The 23,538-nt window shown below is 38.3% G+C and overlaps 1 protein-coding gene across 1 annotated transcript in view; it reads left to right on the forward strand.

Annotated features, from left to right (window-relative positions):
- DPYS (dihydropyrimidinase) overlaps positions 1 to 20,350 on the forward strand; it is a 39,748-nt gene extending 19,398 nt beyond the window's left edge. Inside the window, exons 5-9 of the mRNA XM_029285200.1 lie at positions 749 to 905; positions 7,869 to 8,010; positions 11,095 to 11,237; positions 19,478 to 19,685; positions 20,279 to 20,350. Coding sequence (XP_029141033.1) covers positions 749 to 905; positions 7,869 to 8,010; positions 11,095 to 11,237; positions 19,478 to 19,685; positions 20,279 to 20,350 — 722 coding nt within the window. The remainder of the gene's footprint in view (positions 1 to 748; positions 906 to 7,868; positions 8,011 to 11,094; positions 11,238 to 19,477; positions 19,686 to 20,278) is intronic.
- The last annotated feature ends 3,188 nt before the right edge of the window (positions 20,351 to 23,538 follow it).

Here is a 23,538-nt window from a genome sequence, read left to right on the forward strand (position 1 = left end):
TGGAAGCAGTGGGTGGCGTGCCCATGTGCCCACTCCTCACACATAACCATCCCGTCTCCCTTCCCTCCCCACTGGTCCACAAAGCCGAAAAAGTTGGGGACTCTGCTCTAGAGCAGTGTTTGTCAACCTTAGCAATTTTAAGATGAGTGGAATTAGGGTTTCCTTCACAGAAAAATGAACTGAGAGGGATCAAAAAGATGTATGCCATGGCCTACCATATTCTTGGCACTTTGCTACTAAATTTTGGTCTACCGAGTTATCTTTCTTCATTATTTTATTTAAGAAGACAGACATCAATCCTTTTTTTTAATTATTATGTGAACCACAATGTAATATTTAACTTCTAATCATCTTTTCTAAGCCTTCATCATCATTTTGCCTGTCAGATCACTTTTTCTACATGGGCTGATTCCAACATGCACGCATATATTTTGATTTTATGTGTACACATAATTGGAAGACCAGTCTGCACCTACAATCATTGAGATGATTTACAAAAACTAATAATTTCTGTCACAAGCTTCAGTGACCACAGAAAAACTGGGAAGGGAATGTACGTGTGTTCCCCAAAACTGCCCACCCCATCATTAGTTTTTCCCCCAAACATCTGTTCAGCCCCTTAGGTCACACTTAGGTTACATGCATTGACTATATTATACCTGATCCAATCCATTGATGTGGAATTGCAAGTTAGTAATATTAGTTTTATTCTTCTTACCATTAATTTGCCTCGTTCTTGTCTTCATAGGCAAAATTGTGTATGGTGAGCCTATAGCTGCAAGCCTTTGTACAGATGGCACTCAATATTGGCATAAGGACTGGTCTTGGGCGGCAGCTCACGTCATGGCTCCTCCACTGAGGCCTGATGCTTCCACTCCAGACTTCCTCATGAATCTTCTAGCAAAGTAAAAAAAAGTTCATCATTCACAAGAGCCCTTTAATAAATGGATCCTAAGTGGCTGTTAAAACCAGCATAAACAAAAAGGCAAAATACAGTAATGTGTTTCGATGGATTTTGAAGAAAAATGTAAAAAATGTGGAAAGGACTTTTAATGTTCCTTTTGGGGAAAAATAATTATGTTTCTGGTGTATATATATATATATTTGTCACCTTCAGTGTGGCTTTCCCAGTTTGTTTGGAAACTGCTAAATATTGAATAAAAGTCATACACAGCTTATTTTGAGAGGATATCATGGACCCTCTCAGAAAATAGCTGATTTTGGAAGGGAAACTTCACCAATCACAAAGATAAAAAATGAAAGAGTTCTTTGAGTCAAGCTTGACCTTAGAGACATATCCATGTTGTTTACTTAGCAAAACTATAGAAATGATTTGCCATTGCTGTATCCTGAGATGTTTTTCAACTTCCCATCTAGCTTCAGTTCAGGTCTTTCTTTGTGGCATTCCAGGCAAATAATAACCAGGTCTAACCCTGCTTAGCTTTTCAACATCAGCCCCTTGGATGAGCTATTGCCCTCTAGATGGCCATATTGTAACAAGTCTCTATTTACTAGGGGCCAATTTCAATAGGTTGCTTTCTTTATCCTTCTCTCCTCTTCTAGCCTGACTCCAGCTTCCTCCTAATTTGTCCAGCTTATCTTGGTCAATTTCCAACTATTTGGAACGCTTCCATAGAAAGCATTGGACTGCAGCCACTTATCATATCTATTTCCTGAAAGGATTATGTGGCTCCAAGGCATTGATACCCTTTCTACTGCAGCATTCCAGGTTTCCTTTCATTGGTTAATGAAAGGAATCTAAGCCTGCCCCTCATCTCCCCCCTCAAAATAGTACAGGTAGTTCTCTACTTATGAACACTACTGAGCCCCAAATTTCCATGGCTAAGTGAGACAGTTAAGTGAGTGTTGCCCAATTTGATGACCTTTCTTGCCACAGTTGTTAAGTGAATCACTGCAATCATTAAGTTAGTAAAGTGAATCTGGCTTCCCCATTGACTTTGCTTGCTAGAAGGTCATAAAAAGTGATTCCATGACCTCGGCACATGCAACCGTCATAAATACGAGTCAAGCCAAGCATCTGAATTTTGATCATAGGATCATGGGGATGCTGCAACAATCGTAAGTGGGAAAACTGTCATAAGTATTTTTTCAGTGCCATTGTAACTTTGAACACTAAATGAACTGTTATAAGTTGAGGACGTGATGACCCGTTGCCTGGAGGCCGTACGGGTCTGGATGGGGAGGAACAGACTCAGGCTCAACCCTTCCAAGACCGAGTGGCTGTGGCTGCCGGCGCCTCGGCATAGTCAGCTGACCCCATCGCTGACTATAGGGGGTGAAATTTTGGCCCCCTCAGAGAAGGCCCGCAACTTGGGAGTCCTCCTGGATCCACGGCNTTGGCTGAGAGGAGTCAGACTTGAACATTAAGAGGCAATAAACTGCAGCTATTTCTAAGCATTTATTATGACCACTTGCAAACATATTGTATTCAGTGCAGTACATTCACTACTGGAGTTTCTAGGAAAAATTACATTGAGATTCAGATAACTTCAGGCAGTGGCACTCCACCAGATGAGCCAGAGCAGGAAATCAACTGCACAGGAAGGCTAAAACTATGTTTATTGGCTATAATAACAGAATATTGCTACTCTGATTATAGCAATAGCAATTAGTTAGAATAGAATAGAATAGAATAGAATAGAATAGAATAGAATAGAATAGAATAGAATAGAATAGAATAGAATAGAATAGAATAGAGCTGGAAGGGATCTTGGAGGTCTTCTAATCTAGCCCCCTGCTCAAGCAGGAGAACCTATACCATCTCAGACAAGTGACTGTCTACTCTCTTCTTTAAAATCTCCAGTGATAGAGCGCCCGCGATTTCTGGGGGCAAGCTCTTCCACTGGTTAATTGTCCTCACTATCAGGAAGTTTCTTCTTAATTCCAGCTTGCTTCTCTCTTTGATCAGTTTCCAACCATTGTTTCTTGTCCTGCCCTCTGGTCTTTGGTGAATAATGTGACTCCCTCTTCTTTGTGGCAGCCCCTCAAATACTGGAATACTGCTATCATGTCTCCCCTATTTTTCTTTAGATCAGCCAAACCCAATCCTGTAGCCGTTCTTCGTATGTTTTAGTCTCCAAGCCTTTGATCATCTTAGTTGTTCTCTGAATTTTTTCCAAACTCTCAACATCTTTTTTGTGATATGATGACCAAAATTGGCTGCAGTATTCCACATGTGGTCTTACTAGGGTTTTATAAACCGGTACTAATACTTTGCGTGATCTTGATTCTATGCCTCTGTTTATACAACCAAGGATTGTATTAGCTTTTTTGGCTGCTGCTGCACACTGCTGGTTCATGGTTAAGTGATCGTCCACTAGGACTCCAAGGTCCCTCTCACAGTTACTGTTTTTAAGCCAGGTCTTGTCCAATCTGTACTCGTCGTACCTTTGTTTTTTCCTACCTATAATTTGTATCCATCAGTCCATTCCATTGATGGGTTTCATCCCACCAGGTTTTTGTAATGCCAACTATGTCATATTCTCCCCTGTGTACTATTGCTTCTAGTTCGCCCTGTTTGTTCCCCAAGCTTTGAGCATTTGTATATAAGCATTTAAGACTTTTATGCCTGTTCGTGGACTTGTCTCCTGCATCTCCTGATTGTTGTTTGGGTTTTTCTTTTTTCTCGTCTCTGCCTACCTCATTGTTTGATTTGTTTTCTTGGGATCATGATTGGTTTTGGGTTTTAGAGATTCTAATGATTGGTCATACTCCCCCTCAATTTTAGTTTAAAGTGGTCCTGATGAGTTGGGCCAGTCTTTTTCTAGTATATTTTCCCTGTTTTTGTGAGGTGCAGCCCATTCCTTGCCTGTAACTACTTTTTTTCTTCCAAACATCTACTTTTTTTGAGTCAACCAAGTATTGTTCTATTAGTTGTAGGAATTGACCAAATGGCTTCTCTTCCAAGCTTAATGCTGTAGACTGAGGCCTTGTGGCAGAATGACTGACCCAAAGTCACCAAACCAACTTCTATGCGAAAGACAGGACTGGAACTCACAGCCTCCCAGTTTCTAGTCGTGTATCTTAATATCTAGACCAAACTGGTTCTCTTTTTTTTGTGTGTATAACATCTGGGTTGCAAAAGTAAATCAGACAATCACTAGGTAACACCAAAAAATTAGCTTTTGGTGTTTCTTTGCTGCCAACTAATTGTCTATGCAACCTAAGTATTGTAGTACTGTAATCTGTACACTGAAATCTTTTGTACATAACTCTAGAGATTTCTTTGTTGTCAATTGTAGTTCAATAGCTACAGCCTTTGTTCAAAAATATAGCAGTCAAAGTTTTACTTGGTTTTCTGGGACACTATGCTGCCAATTTTGCAAAGTGTCTGTTGGATAGATTCATTTTTCAATTTTTGTAGCCTTCAACAGCCTAGGATTCAAATATCAAGTTTTCAAAGAGCTGCTTTAATTTGAATTTAAATTCTTTTTGTGGTTTTATTTTTTATGATAAATGTTATTGTTTTGTTTTGCTTCAATTTGCATGGTAAGCAGCCCTGGGATAAATAATATGAAATGCAGTTTGCAACGTTCTTAAATAAGTATCAGCTACTGAGTAAACATTCTTAGTTTTTCCCTCTAAACCTACAAAGCAGCATTATTTTCGGCTGCCCCAAAGCTTTTGCCTTTATAACCATAAATGGTTATTCTGTTTTGTTTGATCTCTCTGTCAAAAGTAGATGGGCTGAGAGACCTCAACAATATTGATTTAAAGATTCTGCAGATGGTGGGTAGCTGCATGTGAACATGTAATATTATCTTTTATTGCATACAACCAGTAGCTTTAAAAACAAAACAAAAATATAGATTTTTTTTTTAAAAAATGTGTGTGATTATTAATATAAAGATCACTCGGGAGACAGGGAAGGATAGGAATGATCACAATTAATCAGTGGTAAATTGGAGTAGTTCCTCTAATTAACAGTTGTGCTGCAGCCCAGTTACTGATTCTACATTAATAGATTATTATTTCATCGTCCTTTCCTCTAGAGCAGTAATCCACAACCCCCGGGTTGTGGCCCTCCTCTGGGCCTTGAGCCATTCGGAACCTGTCTGCAGAAGTGGTGGGTGGGCGCGCATGCGTGCATCCCCCACTTGCACAAACAGCAGGCGAGCGTGTGCACGCTCCATTTGTGGAAGCAGTGGGTGGCGTGCCCATGTGCCCACTCCTCACACGTAACCATCCCGTCTCCCTTCCCTCCCCACTGGTCCACAAAGCCGAAAAAGTTGGGGACTCTGCTCTAGAGCAGTGTTTGTCAACCTTAGCAATTTTAAGATGAATGGAATTAGGGTTTCCTTCACAGAAAAATGAACTGAGAGGGATCAAAAAGATGTATGCCATGGCCTACCACATTCTTGGCACTTTGCTACTAAATTTTGGTCTACCGAGTTATCTTTCTTCATTATTTTATTTAAGAAGACAGACATCAATCCTTTTTTTAATTATTATGTGAACCACAATGTAATATTTAACTTCTAATCATCTTTTCTAAGCCTTCATTATCATTTTGCCTGTCAGATCACTTTTTCTATATGGGCTGATTCCAACATGCACGCATATATTTTGATTTTATGTGTACACATAATTGGAAGACCAGTCTGCACCTACAATCATTGAGATGATTTACAAAAACTAATAATTTCTGTCGCAAGCTTCAGTGACCTCAGAAAAGCTGGGAAGGGAGTGTACGTGTGTTCCCCAAAACTGCCCACCCCATCATTAGTTTTTCCCCCAAACATCTGTTCAGCCACTTAGGTCACATGCATTGACTATATTATACCTGATCCAATCCATTGATGTGGAATTGCAAGTTAGTGATATTAGTTTTATTCTTCTTACCATTAATTTGCCTCGTTCTTGTCTTCATAGGCAAAATTGTGTATGGTGAGCCTATAGCTGCAAGCCTTTGTACAGATGGCACTCAATATTGGCATAAGGACTGGTCTTGGGCGGCCGCTCACGTCATGGCTCCTCCACTGAGGCCTGATGCTTCCACTCCAGACTTCCTCATGAATCTTCTAGCAAAGTAAAAAAAAGTTCATCATTCACAAGAGCCCTTTAATAAATGGATCCTAAGTAGCTGTTAAAACCAGCATAAGCAAAAAGGCAAAATACAGTAATGTGTTTCGATGGATTTTGAAGAAAAATGTAAAAAATGTGGAAAGGACTTTTAATGTTCCTTTTGGGGGAAAATAATTATGTTTCTGGTGTATATATATATATTTGTCACCTTCAGTGTGGCTTTCCCAGTTTGTTTGGAAACTGCTAAATATTGAATAAAAGTCATACACAGCTTATTTTGAGAGGATATCATGGACCCTCTCAGAAAATAGCTGATTTTGGAAGGGAAACTTCACCAATCACAAAGATAAAAAATGAAAGAGTTCTTTGAGTCAAGCTTGACCTTAGAGACATATCCATGTTGTTTACTTAGCAAAACTGTAGAAATGATTTGCCACTGCTATATCCTGAGATGTTTTTCAACTTCCCATCTAGCTTCAATTCAGGTCTTTCTTTGTGGCATTCCAGGCAAATAATAACCAGGTCTAACCCTGCTTAGCTTTTCAACATCAGCCCCTTGGATGAGCTATTGCCCTCTAGATGGCCATATTGTAACAAGTCTCTATTTACTAGGGGCCAATTTCAATAGGTTGCTTTCTTCATCCTTCTCTTCTCTTCTAGCCTGACTCCAGCTTCCTCCTAATTTGTCCAGCTTATCTTGGTCAATTTCCAACTATTTGGAACGCTTCCATAGAAAGCATTGGACTGCAGCCACTTATCATATCTATTTCCTGAAAGGATTATGTGGCTCCAAGGCATTGATACCCTTTCTACTGCAGCATTCCAGGTTTCCTTTCATTGGTTAATGAAAGGAATCTAAGCCTGCCCCTCATCTCCCCCCTCAAAATAGTACAGGTAGTTCTCTACTTATGAACACCACTGAGCCCCAAATTTCCATGGCTAAGTGAGACAGTTAAGTGAGTTTTGGCCCAATTTGATGACCTTTCTTGCCACAGTTGTTAAGTGAATCACTGCAATCATTAAATTAGTAAAGTGAATCTGGCTTCCCCATTGACTTTGCTTGCTAGAAGGTCATAAAAAGTGATTCCATGACCTCGGCACATGCAACCATCATAAATACGAGTCAACCCAAGCATCTGAATTTTGATCATAGGATCATGAGGATGCTGCAACAATCGTAAGTGGGAAAACTGTCATAAGTATTTTTTCAGTGCCATTGTAACTTTGAACACTAAATGAACTGTTGTAAGTTGAGGACTACCAGGACTACAGTAGAATGATGACTCTAGCGCCATTAGGGAGCAATATCGTCTTTGGGAAGCAATAAATGAGGGCTATCAAGATCTTAGGAGCTTCCTGAGGTAGTTGAATAGGACGTTTGCCTTGGTCTAGCACAGTGTTTCTCAACCTTGACAATTTTAAGGCATGTGGACTTCAACTCCCAGAATTCTGGGAGTTGAAGTCCACATGCCTTAAAATTGTCAAGGTTGAGAACCACTGGTCTAGCAGAACTTTATTTTCATTGATCTTATCCCATTGTTCCAACTAATTTGGGGGTATAGTTGAATACAAGCTGATATCTCCACAAATAGGGTTTTATTGGTTTGACTTGAAGGTGATGGGATTTCTTTATAGGTCATTCATTTTTTATTTTCTTACCATTTTTCAGCAAATTTCTTGTTACTTAAATGTTTTTAAGATTTAAACAATGAAGCAAGTAGGATGTATCATTCTGAATTGGAAGGTTGGTTGGAGCATATAAAATTATCTTGCCCTTTATTGCCACTTCAGTAATAATATTTTTTTTACCTTATTTTTTTAAGTGGTGACTTGACTGTGACTGCAACAGATAATTGTACATTTGACATCTGCCAGAAGGCTGTGGGGAAAAATAATTTCACGAAGATCCCAAATGGAGTGAATGGAGTGGAAGACCGGATGTCTGTAATCTGGGAAAAAGGAGTGGTAAGTAGGATTTCAATTCATTCTCTAATACAATAGTAAAGACAAGAACAAAGAGTCCTCATTTACAGCAGCTACATCTTTCCCTAGTATTGCATGATTGCCATTTCAACTATGGTGAAGCCCCAACAAAAGACATGCTTAACTTCAGGAGCTGCAGAAAGGTGCTTCATGAGCACCCTCTGGATGCACTAAAATATTTTTTTTCCTTTTAAATCTAAAGTATGCGCATGCACTCTCAAAAATGGTTGCTCCTTTCTCTAGCTTTCTGATCTGAACTAAATGCTTTCAAAGGTATGCTTGAATATATAATTATCATTGATTTCTCTTTCCTGGAAGATAGAAGTTTTGTTACTGTACTTATTTTGGTAATATTTCTGATTTGACTATATAAATTGCTCTGAGTTGCTCTTGATACGGTATGGCACCTGGAAATGATCCCGACTGTGACAGGTAAATTCTTAGAATTAGCTGCCTGGAAAGAACATTAGAAATCCAACTTTATTTGAACTCCATTGTTGAGAAAAAAAGTGAGTTTTACATAAATTCAAGGAACTGGGGTTAATATAAATGTTTGTCTTAGATCAGACATGTCAAACACAAGGCCCGGGGGCCGGATGCGAAGTGGTTTCATGTGGCCCGCGAAGCCATCCTGGAAACAGTGAAGGAACGGCCCCCTCTGCCTTGGCCCTGGCCCACGTCGGTCGGGAGCCAATGTACAATTTTGTGGTGGCCATCTATGCTGAAACGCATCTCATCTTATTGCTAAGGAAGCTTTGGATACAAAGCTGGGTCTACTCCCATGGAGAGGGAATGGGCCTCCCTCTGACTTTGCCATCGTACCCATCATGAGTAACCTGGCTAAGGAGAGCAATTACAGCAGCAGCAGCCTTGAGGAGGAGATAAGTGCAGCTGGGCGCCCCCTTGGGGAAGTGGAGCTGGGCTTGGTATCGTGGGTGCTCGAGGGCCAGGCTGGGTGTTTGACCTCTGCTGCCCAGGGCTCCGGGCAGCCCGCACCACCATCCAGCCCCCCCCGCATGTCCTGAGAGGAACAGTGAGGCTCCTCCAGTGGACCATGCTTTGGCACTTGCCCTGGTCCCATCCCCTTCTGCCAAAGACCCTCAGATCTGTCCCACTCCTGCCCCACAGGCACCCTTGAAGCGAACGATATAGAGCTGACCATGCCCACCCAATAGGCCACACCCACTCCATCCACACCCACCCAGTAGGCCGCACCCACCCTGGCCACACCCACCCGGCCTCCCAAGGGCAACCGCAATGCTGATGCGGCCCTCAATGAAATTGAGTTTGACACCCCTGTCTTAGATGCTTAAATATATTTCTATCATTATGTCCTTTCTTAATCCTTAACATCTAGTTAGATCAAGCTAAGTCACTTTAAATGCCTTTTAAGAATACAAGTAGGATAAAATATTCTAAATAACTAGATCATTGTCTACTAAGGCTACTCAAATATAGATTTTGAGCAAGGAGATAAAAAGATTTTTAAAATAGACATAGGAACTCAATCTGGATTGGGACCTTTGTGGGGATTAAAGAGGATTCAGTTATTTGATAATGTCTTTATTCTTGTCCCATTATCAATAGGAATGTCATCTTTCTATGCACCAAAAGGGAACATCTCATTTGTACCACTGAAAGTTATTCTTCAAATACAGTTAATAATTATAAGGAACCAAATCAGTTCCATAGCAGAAGAGTAAAAACCTTTTTACCTGCTTGGAATTGAGTTCCTATGTGTGTTTTTACTTTAAATATGCACAGGATTGCTAAATTTGAGAGTAATCTAGTATTTGATTTGCACCTAAGTTCCACCTTTTAAGAAACGGCGAGAGCTTTCTTGACAGCATATGCAAAATTATTGAAGCAATTTATATTAATATCATCAAATTTAGAACCTTAGCAATTCATTTAGGCAAGCTTTCTGTTTAGGCAGGAATTTTATCTATAATATACATATTCAGTTTTGCTGATTGCTGCAGTTCCTTTCTCTATATTTTCTCTAAATTATTGCCACCTTTGAAAAGACTTCTTTTGGTTTTATTTATTTATTGGGCTCCCACTTCAGAATTATTATAGTGATAAGCTGTATGAATTTTAAGAATGTGTGCAGGTTTCGTGTACTGTATTAGTCTGTTTGATTTCCCTGAAGCCAAATACCAAACAATTATTTTAATTTATCCAGGTTATAAATTTGGAGCTGTTTCCAAACTATGTGTTTCTCTTAGAAAATTATTACCTTGGTGCTATGTTTTTGATTAGCTGTTGGGAGTTGAAATTTGATGTCTTGAAATATTCTGTCCAGGACCAGATGATCAACGCAAAGGTGGTGTCAAAAATTCCAAAGTGGCAACCACAAATATACAATTAAAGCTGTGCTCCCTTTTTATGGACATAAAAATGAGTGGAGTCCTGACTGCTTGGCCGTGGCTGCCATCTTTACTTTTTTTTTTTTTACACCCCCACCACACTGTGAAAGTCCTGGTACAGTACCTTTGGTATATGGGAATTATTTTCCCCAGATTAGGAATTTTATTATTTATTTATATATATACAGGTAGTCCTTGACTTACAACAGTTCATTTAGTGACCGTTCAAAGTTACAACTGAAAAAAGAGACCTATGAGTGTTTTCACACTTACTACCATTGAAGCATCCCCATGGTCATGTGATCAAAATTCAGATGCTTGTCAACTGACTCATTTGTGATGGTTGCAGTGTCCCGGGGGCCATGTGACCCCCTTTTTGCGACCTTATGACAAGGAGTCAATGGGGAAGCCAGATTCACTTAACAACCGTGTTACTAGCTGAAAAACTGCACTGATTCACTTAACAACTGTGGCAAGAAAGGTCATAAAATGGGGCAACATTCACTTAACAAATTTCTCACTTAGCAACAGAAATTTTGGGCTCATTTGTAGTTGTAAGTGGAGGACTACCTGTATAACATTTATTTGCTGCCCATCTCGTATCCAATGACAAAATGGGGTTCACTTGCACTAAGCTTATGAATATTTTTCCTTCTTCGCATGTTTTTATTAAAAATCTACTCATACTGTTTTACAGCACAATGGCAAAATGGATGAAAACAGATTTGTAGCCGTTACTAGCACAAATGCAGCTAAAATCTTTAACCTATACCCAAAGAAGGGAAGAATAGCCGTGGGCTCTGATGCGGACATTGTCATTTGGGACCCCAAAGCTACAAGGTAAGGCCTGACCAATCCAACCCCATTTGTCCATCATGTCTCTGGGTAAAGCAAAAAGAATACATTTCTAAGACATAAATTCTGGTGAACAGAAGACATTTGATTTGAACTATTTGCAAGATAGTTAGTCCCGGGCACAGTACATTCTATGCAGAGGAATATCTGCATAGTTGGACCTTTCTTTTTAAAGAAATCTGTCTGAACTGCTAATCAGATAGGAAAATAACAATTCCCTTATATAAAACCCCCCTTTTATGACCACGTAATCCCTTAATTTGGGGTAGAGTCAGGGCAACTGTGTGGAGCTTAGCTGAGCTGATATACAATTAAGAAATGAAATAAATGTTTATTTATTTTAGGTAAATTTTTCATTTAGTTTTTTTATTGTTATACTGTTTTAATATGTTTTTATTGTTTCAATTGTATTGTTATTTTTTTTAATTGTAAGCCTCTCAGAGTCACTGATTGAGATGGGCAGCTGTAGAAATTGAATAAATTAAATTAAATTAAATAATGGTCGCAGTCTGTTGCATTCCAGATATATTGTTGGGGATTATGATAGTTGAAATCCAATATATCTGGAGGACAACAAGTTGGGGATGCATACCAAGTGAAACTACAAGCTATTGACACAACTGTTTTGCATCTTTGAGTAATAATCCAGGTATTCAAAGAAAATGGTGTACACTTGATTTGTGTGCAAGATTTTGTGTTTAATCTCTGCCAACTCTAGGCAACAGATCCCAAATATCAAACCTAGGGATAAGTATTTCTTGAAACCATAACCCTTCCTCAACTTGATGCAACCTAACTGTATTGGAATTGGAAATTCTGGAATTCCCCAATCATATTGGTTAGGGAATTTTGGAAGCCTTTCTGAATATACTAGGTTGAGAAAGGCTGAGGCATAGCCTCAGTTCTGCATTTGAAGGACTCATGACACAAAGGCTATACTAAGACAGTCTGGGAATCACTGACTTAATACAACAGGAGGGTTGAAGAGGGCTAACATAATGCTGTAGCTATTTATCTGGACATACTGTAAATAAATCTATAAATCCTGTTTTGCTTTTCAGAATCAGCTTGTAAGTCAAAGTAGTTTAATTCTCCCAGTTTTTCGACAATACACTCAAGGTTTATTTGTTTTTCGGACTCATTTTATATCTTTTCTGAATCCATAAATTTAACATGCCAGCGCTCTCTTCCCTGAGGATGTAGCAGATAATTATACTTTCCTCCTTAAATTCTAGCATTATTCACTGTTGTGACAACAGCAAGCAGCCTGGATGAATTTCATAGTCATAGTGAACCAGCCTCCTTCAACTTGGCACCCTCAAGATCAGGCACTCTAACTCCTATATTTATAGCATGCATAAACCCTGTAAATGAGCTCTAGGGCATTTGGAGAGCTTCATCTGAGACAAGGCTAGTTTTCATAAAACTACCTACCAACAAACCAACTTTGACAGAAGGCAAATATACATATCCCAGGATAATGTCGCAGGATCCAATCTCGATCGGTCATCAGGGCCAGCTCTGAAGACTAAACCTCTGGTCCTAGTTTTTTCCCTATTTTCTTCATTTTTTTTGAAGAACAGGATTTTGAGATCATGTACCAGATAGCAGGTGACAGATCAGACCGATTTTATCTGCACTCAAAAATGAATCGTGGTTGGGCTTGGTTATTACTATTAGTTTAAACCTCAGCATCAGAGAGTTCTGAGATTGCAAGATAGACCAAAACATTACCTAGGAAGAATATGGGAAAGCATTTTCATGCTGTAATAGAATAGAATAGAGTTGGAAGGGACCTTGGAGGTCTTCTAGTCCAGCCCCCTGCTCAAGCAGGAGAACCTATACCATCTCAGACAAGTGACTGTCTAGCCTCTTCTTAACAATCTTCAGTGATGGAGCACTCACGATTTCTGGAGGCAAACTGTTCCACTGGTTAATTGTCCTCACTATCAGGAAGTTTCTCCTTAATTCTAGGTTGCTTCTCTCTTTGGTCAGTTTCCAACCATTCTTTCTAGTCTTGCCCTTTGGTGCTTTGGTGAATAACGTGACCCCCTCTTCTTTGTGGCAGCCCCTCAAATACTGGAATACTGCTATCATGTCTCCCCTATTTCTTCTTTTCTTTAGACCAGCCAAACGCAATTCCCGCAGCGTTCTTCATATGTTTTAGTCTCCAGGTCTTTGATCATCTTAGTTAATTTTCTCTGAATTTTTTCCAAACTCTCAACATCTTTTTTGTGATATGGTGACCAAAATTGGCTGCAGTATTCCAGGTGTGGTCTTACTAGGGTTTTATAAAGCGGCACAAATATTTCGTGAGATTTTGATTCTATGCCTCTGTTTATATAACCCAGGATTGTATTCGCTTTTTTGGCTGCTGCTGCACACTGCTGGCTCGTGGTCAAGTGATCATTCACTAGGACTCCAAGGTTCTTCTCACAGTTACTCTTTTAAAGCCAGGTCTCGCCCAGTCTGCCTTTGATTTTTCCTGCCTAAATGTAAAACTTTGCTTGGTTCAATATAAATTGTCCAGGTTTAATTAGTGGACCCTATCATCATGCAATATTTGATGAATGGCTTTCATTAACTTTTAATTCTGAATAAGCTATTTTCCTGGCTAGCTTCTTTTTAAATATCATTGTTTTACTTCTGTGACAGCATAAAACAAAAACGACATACTTAGTATGATGAACTTGCCCTTTATCTTTTATGAATAATTTACAATAATGAAAAAGTATGATGATGTTAAGTGTTATTGTTATTTTGGTTTGACTTTAATTCTTGCTGGAAATCTATTTTAATGATAAGTGGAAAAATGGATGAAAAATAATAAAAGGTTATTAAGAAAGAATGTCCATCATAAAATATATGCTGAATAGCAAATGGTCTCATTCACAACAGATAGATAAACTTCAATGCTATAGATAGAACAAAAGTGGATGTATTTTATTTATTTTTAATTTATTGTTATAAATTTATAACCTGGATAAATTAAAATAATTGTTTGGCATTTAACTTCAGTTGCACCCTATTTTTTTTTACACGTGCTACCATCTTGCCTTTTTTATTCATCCTGAAGATGCCCCTGATTTAGTCCTTGTTTTATGACTGGCTGTTTACCAACTATTTAAAATTATGACAGACTTCCCCACAGATACTTACAACCTGGTTTCAGAGTTACAACAACAACTGCCCCTCACATTGCAGTCACATTATCACATTTTGAGCACTTGGCAACCAGCCATTATGGCCATTTGCAGCATCCCATGGTTATGTGACTGTGATTTATTATGTTTTTTGCCCCAAACTGGTGTTTACTTCCAGTTTTCTGCAAAAAAACCCACCCATTGGCTAAAATGGATTTGCTTAATGACTACCAGGTTTAATTAATGACACAGCATTAATTTAATGATCAAGGCAAAACAGGATGCAAAATCAGGTGCAGTCACATAGTGATCCATTTAATGGTGGTATTAAGCCCTGGTGGCACAGTGGTTAAAGTGCAGTATTGCAGGCAAACTCTGCCCACAGCCTGGAGTTCGATCCTGACAGGTAAAATCTATCTAACGTCAGTAAAATGAGGACCCAGATTGTTGGGGGCAATATGCAAATAATGCTTACATTGTAAACTGCCCAGAGAGTGCTATAAAGTACTATGGGGTAGTATATAAGTATATGAGTCTAAATGCTATTGCTATTGCTATAAGTTATGACCATAATTCCAGGCTCAATTACAGTCATAAGAATTACCTGTACATTTTTGATCTACCTTTTCGCCAAAGAAATCTAGGCACCACAGTCAGCCTTTTCACCCTACCTTTTATTCAGTGGGATGCCTTATAAGGACCTCTCATTTGGAAACTGTCCTAGCCACATCCACTTGGCCTACTTTTGTAAAATCATTGTGCTCTATTGTTTGACTAGATTTTAACCAAACCTATATCTGCTTAAGTCCTTGTAGATGGTTTGCAGTATGGAAGGACAGGGAGGAAGAGAGAATCTGAACATGGGTGGAAGGTATCTTTTGTGGCAATCAACCACAAAGCTCTGTATTGTGACATTCAAAAGGAAAATGTTGCATAAATTTGTATTCTGGGAATGTGGGTTTGCTGGGCAGAGAAGATATATCAGGCCCAAAAGCTGTGGCTATTTCCTCTGCTGCTAAATATCTTACAGAGTTTGAGTGAGCTTAAGACAGAGCCTCAAGGGCCTCCCTGGAGGGTATGATTAAAATCTGCAAAATTGAAGGTGTAGTATTAAGTGACCAACTTTTTTACAATGAAAAGGAGGACACAAATAAATTGAAGAAAAATATATCGTAAATAAAAGAAACATTTTATTCATTGCAACAATAATACAGACAACTTGCATGTGCAAAGTTTGTCAGCCGGGTGTTTTGGCGCGCTCAGCAGCAAATCCTATTGGTTTTCGAAAGCCAATAGGAGGAGTAGCACAGCTCATGCAAAAGTTGAAAAGAAACCCATCAAAAAAAGGTGCCGGAACGCCGTTCTGAGTGTTCTATGAGGGAAAAAAAGCCCTGCAGATTAGTCTTCAAATATCGAAAAGGAGGACATGTAGGGGGACACTTTTCGAAGGAGGACAGAACTTACAAAAGGAGGACTGTCCTCCCTAAAGGAGGACAGTTGGTCACCTTAGTAGTATTAAATATGTGGTATTTCGGTAAGATGGTTAACTATGACAAAAGTAATGCAACTTCTACTTTTTGGAACTATTAGAATCCTGATTTTCAGTCCAAATAACAGATCTATATTGGCAGATGAAAGTCATCATTTCAGTGAATTGGGGAGGTGTGTCTGACTTTGCCTGCTGCCCTAACAAGCCCCGAATGTTCTGTTTTGTGTCACGTTTCTGTCCCTGTATTTTGTCCCTGGTTCCAGATAGGAAACCTTAGGATTCTAGTAATAGTTTGTAAAGTTGATATTATTGTGACCTTCAGCCTGCCTTCGAAGCATCCTATTTGATCTGGGCAAGTTTGTGGTGCTGAGAGTAAATTAGTTTTGCTCAGGGAAATTGCATTTTAGAACTACTGCATTTTTTATTTGTTTTGTTTTGCTTCATTTTATTGAGCTGGCTTGGAACCGCCGTCAGCTCTGATGGATATAAGAGAAGGCTGTTCGTGTTCTTTTACCTCTTTAGGCCTGAAGGAGTCTATAAGTGGTGTTCCAAGAGATGACTCTGACCCTGGATGCTGATTGTTTTGTGAAATTAGGATCATCTCCTATAAAAAGAGTTTCTACTACTGCATTACCAATTGAAGGGGGAAGGTATCGCCAAAGAAAAGAGAACAGAGAGTGGCATAAAACTTTCAGAGTTAATTTATAGACAGAGATGTTAATTCGGAAAGAATGTACTGTATTGCTATAATTTTAAACGAATCCTACATCTCATTACAGCAGGGAAATCTTGGGCAGTAGAATCTACAGATAGTCCTCAACTTATGACTGTAATTAAGCCTGCTAATTACGGTCATACCTTGTGACAGTTGTAAAGCAGGTCACCCTGTAACCAACCCAATTTTATAACCATTGTTTGTGGTGGTTGTTAAGCAAACCTGGCAGTTGTAAAGCAAATGTGACACTCATTAAGCTAAGCTGCGGTCAATAAGCAAAATGTTTGCTAAGGAGTATTTTTTGCCAGAAACTGTAGATGCTGGTTTTTAGCAAAAATGTTGTAAATCGCAGTCATGTGACCCTGGGATGCTGCAAAGAACCATAAATGGGGGTTGGTTGCCAAGCACCCAAAATGCAGTCACATGACAACAGGGAAGCCTGGCTGTCAAAACTTTGGAACCAGGTTGTAAATACCTTAGTATCCATATTAAGTGATCAATTGTAAATTGAGGACTACTTGTACAGTTCTGGATAGTGGTAGTTTCCCAAAATGTGGTATCTGATTTGAAGGTACATTTGTTTATTGAATTTATTTTAAAGATTTGTATGGGCACCCCAACTCACAAAAGTGCAACTCTTGGTGGCAAAATTTTTTACAATACAACAAAAATCCATAGAAACGACAACAAAAGACACACTTGGGGCACACGGGACAAGCTTCTCTAGCATCCTAGCTCTAATGCCTGTGGGAACCACCAAGTTTTCAAGGCCTTCCTAAAAGTTAAATGGCTAACATCTGCTGTATTGAGATGAGATGAAGTGTAACTGGCAATTATGGAAGAATAAGTAATAGATGCTTTTGGATAATCTATGGTTTCTGGCTTGGGCTTTGTCGATTTTTTGTCTGAAAATATGTGCAGGTTCAAGCAAGTATTTCTTTATTCCTGCATGTTTGATATCATTAAAGCAAAGAAAGAAACCAGGCCTTTCCTGGTTACCAATATCCTTTGTGAGAAGCAAAGATCTTGGTGACAGTGTTTATTCCCCACCTTCATCTTGGGGATACTCTCAGTCCCCTACCCTCATTTTGAGAAGTTTGCTCTTTCTACTTCATTTAACAAGCTGATCGTGCACTGAGTCATCTGCGCTGATTGTATCTCAGTTTGTCTAAAAGTCCTAACCTGGATTTACCCTTCTTACGTAAATAGCAAAAACCTTCTTAAGGCATTGTTCCTTAATCAAACTGAGAATACCCCTTTGAATTATATTATACTTAACAGGGTAAGAAAGCTGTATTTGTATGAAAAAATTATATTGGAAGCAGTGAGAGTGCAGATTTACAAGGGACAACACCATTGGAAGAGAAATTAGAATAGGTGTCATGAGAAAAAATATTATAGAATATTGCATCTATATATAACCCCTTATATACCAATATACCTGTCCGGCTTGTGCAAAGATGCTAATTATGAATCCATCTGTTCAGGATGTTTTAATATTGCAATGAACAGAGTTGGACCAGTGACCTTAATTACCTTTTCCAATGTTATGATTTTATGTCAAAACCTTTCTTTACCTAACTTGAAGGATATGGGTAACTTAAAGCACTTGGTATTGTGCTAAATGAATTCCTTTTTTCACTGATTTATTTACAGTAGCACTTCAATATTTGAAGTGTTCTATGGGATCATGGATATATGCCACATGTAATCTATGCTATGTGTTATTATGAACATGAATTGCATTTTATGGTCTCTTTTCTGAGAAATCAAGGCAACTTACAAAGATATCTCCTTGATTATTTCTTTCCTCTGCAAACACAGATAAACAAAAAAGGTTTCAAATTTGGAAGTTTTCAAAGTTCAAGATGGTTGTTTCAACCATTTAGGAAGTAATCCTAGCTCAAAATACATTCAGAATGATCAATCAAGCAGGGCCACATAACGAATGTTTTGCATGCCATCAGTCACAACATAACTTAGGTTGAAACCAATCCATAAGCATGCAGTGAGTTGAACGTCCCCATGAATACAGCCAGAAAGCATTTTCAAAATGTCTTATGGAATTCTATGAAATAAACTTGAAGTCAAAAGTATTTGAAGGGAAAATTCACAGCTGGAAAATTTCAAATAGTGTTTGCAATAGGAATTATAGAAAACAAATCTATTTGCACTCCTGCAGCCTTTGAGTACCTCCTTCTCATTCTCTCTCTGTATTATTCTATGTTGAGTAATTTCTTGGTAGTTGTTCAATCAGTCTGGGCCTTCCCTTTATCTTTGAGTTATTCTCCCTATCAGCTTTCCTAACTCTTACTTAGTTCCACCAACATTGATTTAAGGAGCTTCAGGCAAACAGTTCCTTAGCCATTTTTCAGACTCTTTTTTTTTTTTTAGTGTGTTGAAGCTTTTCCATTTGAATATTTTCAGTGATTCAATGAACTCTATTACTATTTCAGAGTTTCTTTCCTTTCAAACTGATGACTACATGAACGGTTCTACAGAAGCCTCTTCAGTGTTCATAGACATGCTGTACGGTTCCAAAATGGGAAGAGACTTTCCCTTCTTAGGAAAATATTTCTAATTTATTTTTATTAATATATCAAATTTAGGGACTGCCTATCTCACTCCCAGATTGACTCTGGGCGCTGTACACTTAAAAACCTAACAATCATATAAATATCAATATTAATTTTGTCTCAAAACTGTAACTTAGTTAAAACTCTGTCTGCTTCAGTAGAACTTCCAAAGGAGTATTTTTGACATTGCTGCTCTGTTGTTGTTGTTGTTGTTGTTGTTGTTTTGAGCTTTGAAAAGTTCTCAGAAGGTTTAAATTCTGGATTAAAACAGAAGACCCAAAATGTTCTTCTTTCAAATGCAGGACTATTTCAGCAAAGACACATCACCACGCCAATGATTATAATATATTTGAAGGAATGGTTTGCCATGGAGTTCCCCTTGTGACCATTTTACGGGGCAAAGTGGCTTTTCAAAGTGGAGTCTTTCATATCAAAGCAGGAGAGGGGAGATACGTTCCTTGTGACCCTTTCCCAGAATATGTTTACAAGCGAATCAGGCAACGGGATCAGGTCAGTATTTATATATTGCTTCTTTTCTTGATTAAACAAATATTTGAGGTTTTGTATGTTTCATGAAATGGGAGGTTCCAGAATGTTCCTTTCTCTTTCCTTTGACAAAAATAGAACAATCAAACCATAGCAATTTTTACTAAGTCTTTTAACTGAACTCGTAGTTGGATTATAAGTCTATAGTTGGATTATAAGTCTAAATGATTTCTGCAATTTCTATGATTTTATGAAAACAGCTTCAGAATTCTGTGTATGATGTGACCATTCTTGGAGGAAACCAGAATTTGATTTATCTCAACTCATTGATATGGTGCTGAAATTCTGCAGAACTAGAATTTGAGGGGTGGGTGGGGTGGAAGTAAGGAGGGGGAGGAGGTATTAGGAGTCTTTATGCTACCTTGATGGCCATGCAGCTGTCCCTCAATAATCTGGACAAGTAAAATTGACAAGAATTTTGTCCGTTTCCTCCTCCTTTTTAACATCTAGGCCAAGTTGCAAAACATCAAGACTGTTAGGTATTCTATTTTTTATGTTTTCACTTCACCATTAAGAAAAGAAAAAAAAAGTTTAAAAAATTAATTATATCGTTGCAGGAATGTCAGCCTATTGCTGTCAAGCGAGCACCTTATGTTGGAAAAGTGGAGAACTTCCCTGAATCAAAATAACCTCATAATATAGTTAGTATTCTTCAGGTAACTGTCTCATTTATTCATTATTTGCTTGAGTCCAAGCTTGGCAGACAAGCACAAATAGGCTCAAATCTTCATCCAGTAATTTCTTTATTGGACTAAAAGTATGTTGAATGACATACTGAGATCAGTTTTAGAACTTTGGAATTGTGAACCATTTCGACTAAACAAAGTAAGAATATGTAAGTCAGATAAAATGCAGAAGATAGCACAAAACCTTCCAGAAAGGTCACTTCTTATGATTTGGGAGAACATCACAGAAGAGCCAAAATCAAAATATTTTTAAATTAGTATTGTGTCATGGGATTCCAAGGATTATTTTCCTAAGCTTTGTGTCAAGCTGAAGTACACATTATCTTCCCTCTTCTTCCAAAAGATTTTGATTATTTTGACAAACTGGAAGATGTTTTGGTATAAGTAAGATTCTTCCCATTTCCATTTGTGTATTCTCCTGAAATCTCTCACTGCCAAACTATGACACTATGATATAGACTTGAATTAATCATCTTTTTTACAAATGCAATTCAATTATTGCTTTCCACCTTGGGGGTTTAGTACTCAGTTCTTCTAGCTTCTAAAGACCAGGGCCTAATTAATTTAGTCACGTTAGTTCTGAATCCTGTAAATCATTTCAGCATTAGATGTTCTTGAGTATTCTAAAGCACTTTTATAAATCTCTCCTAGTTTTGGATCTGTTCCTCCTTCCACTCAGGAGATGCCAACAGGAGATATGTTCTTATTATACCTTATGAAAGTAACTTTGACAAACAGTTGACCTAGCCCTTTCCCTTGTGCAAAATAGTCACGATCACACCTTGGTCCCTAAGGGAGGTTGGGCAATATATGCAACATGCACCAGATCCTAGATTTTTCTAGCATTATAAGTGGATGGCTCCTGATATGGATCAGGACCAACCTGTGTTGATTTGGAAGGGGTAAATCTTCCCCACCCATTTGCAACCACTGGAGTGCCCTTCCCCTTTAGCTCATGGTGTTTGCAACAGGATTTTAACATCAATGGCAAGAGAGGGAAAGCTTAACTATCCTTAGTGTAGGTACAGCAGAATATGGTGTCCTATCCCATTACTAAGCTGATTTGACCACACTTAGCTTTTTGAGATGAGCTAAGGTTATGTGAGTTGATAGAGAGAAAAAAATGGAATACAAATTACAGGAAAGCTGAACTAGAAAAGTGTTGGGTACAGATCCTGTACATAATCTGAGTGGGGTGTTAAAAAAAAAAAGCTTCATAACACAATCAAAATCTTTTGAAGAGGCAGGAGAAAGTCCTGAATTCCACATGTCTTAGGTAGTAAATACAATATACTATAAGTATTGGCCTATTGATTATTGTACTTTATTCAGGTTTAGGATTTGTGTGCCTTCAGATAATACAGTTGTCCTACACTGTTTCTTTCATTAGAGTACTTCTGTAATAGACACCCTTTCAGATGTGGGCTATAAGTTTTCAGAACCTAGTGCAAGGGGTTAGGCTAAAACAATCATCTAATTGCATTTTGCGTTCCTTTAACAATGCTGTAGAATTTGTTTCAGCCAGAACATGACTGGAATAAACTCCTAGAATTGCAGAGATGGAAAGACTTAGGGGGAATCAATGATTTCCCCATTATGATTAAGGAAGGCATAGTTCTGACCAAGGAAAACCTGAGGAATATATTATCATCCTTAGAGGGATTTTTTCTTAATAATAATAATAATAATAATAATAATAATAATAATAATAATAATAATAATAATAATAAAGTTGGAAGGTACCTTGGAGGTCATCGAGTCCAACCCCCTGCTCAGGCAGGAACCCTACACTCTAATTTTATATTGCCTCACTAGGTGACAAATTGCAAAGCAGAAGAGTGCTTTATATATATATTGGAAGATTTATATCATATTATTTCCCTATTTCTCTATAGGTCAAAAGAGTTGCAATTCTTAATTTGTGTGCTTGAAGATTTCTCGATGATATACCAATCTGGTGAAACTGCACTACCCATTGATGTTTTAATCATTGCTATATCTTGAAAAATTACAGCAAGATCCTCTCTCTGTTCATGTACTTTGACTTTTAGAGAAATCACTGTTGTTTTTCCAGCACATGATAATCTCATTCTCAGATCTTTTCTTAGTGCCGGATTTATAGCAATTAGAGCTATCTGATTAGATGACATAGAGCACCTGCCATGACTGTCTGCTAGAATAAAATCTGGAGAGGATGAATTATTATTTGATTTGAACAGGATGCAGCTTCTTAAGTGCTATTTAACTCAATAGTCTTTGAAATAAATGTGTATAGCTTTAAGGCAGACATGTCAATTTCACGACGTCACGTGATGTCGTGCAATGTATCGAGACAGTTTTGCCATTGCTGGCAATGGGGTGGGCGTGGCTTCCATGTGACGCGTCCGGCCCATGGACTGGCAGTTTGACATCCCTGCTTTAATGCATGAATTAATCTTAACAATGAACTGATTTAACTAGGTATATCACTTGATATCTGTATTTGAGAGCTAAGTGATGGGCTGTCCCTCCACAAACCATTTTGGAAAACCCTAGTTAGATCCTCTTACTGCACTACCTTTCAGGATGTGCCCATCCAACACCTTTGCAGCATTCCAGAAGCAATCTGCTTCTCTCTGTTCACATGGTATTGAATCATCATTTGGATCTGTTCTTATGCATTTAATAAGATTTTTGGGTTTGCTCTGGTTTACTGAACTTGGAACAAAGCTGGATTATCCCTAAGGACTGTTTGCAATGCTTTTCAATGACCTGTCTTGCCTCGCCATCTGAAGACAATTGAACCAGGATTTTACAGTTTTAAGAAAATACAATGGATCTGACTTGAGTAATTTTCCACAGCAAAGTAAATGTCTTTTTTCCTTGCCTCAAACAAAACAAAAGGGGGGGGGGGGTTCTGGGTTTTTCTATGTGCATTTGTCATTATTGGTAGAAGAACTGAACTCACCTGGTGATGATATATATCAGAAAAGACAATGCCCAGCCACAAAACAGTATAAGGCAAAAATCAAGGAGAAGAGATTGGGCAAATCTTATAGAAGGCATAAGAAAACAAATTGAAAACACTATTGAAATAAATTGGGCAGCCTATACATTTAATACATTATAGCTGGTTGCATAGTCAGCCAGAT

Source organism: Protobothrops mucrosquamatus, unplaced genomic scaffold, assembly GCF_001527695.2.
Source record: "Protobothrops mucrosquamatus isolate PMUCROS unplaced genomic scaffold, P.Mucros_1.0 scaffold_168, whole genome shotgun sequence".
In the NCBI taxonomy this organism is placed as follows: Eukaryota; Metazoa; Chordata; class Lepidosauria; order Squamata; family Viperidae; genus Protobothrops; species Protobothrops mucrosquamatus.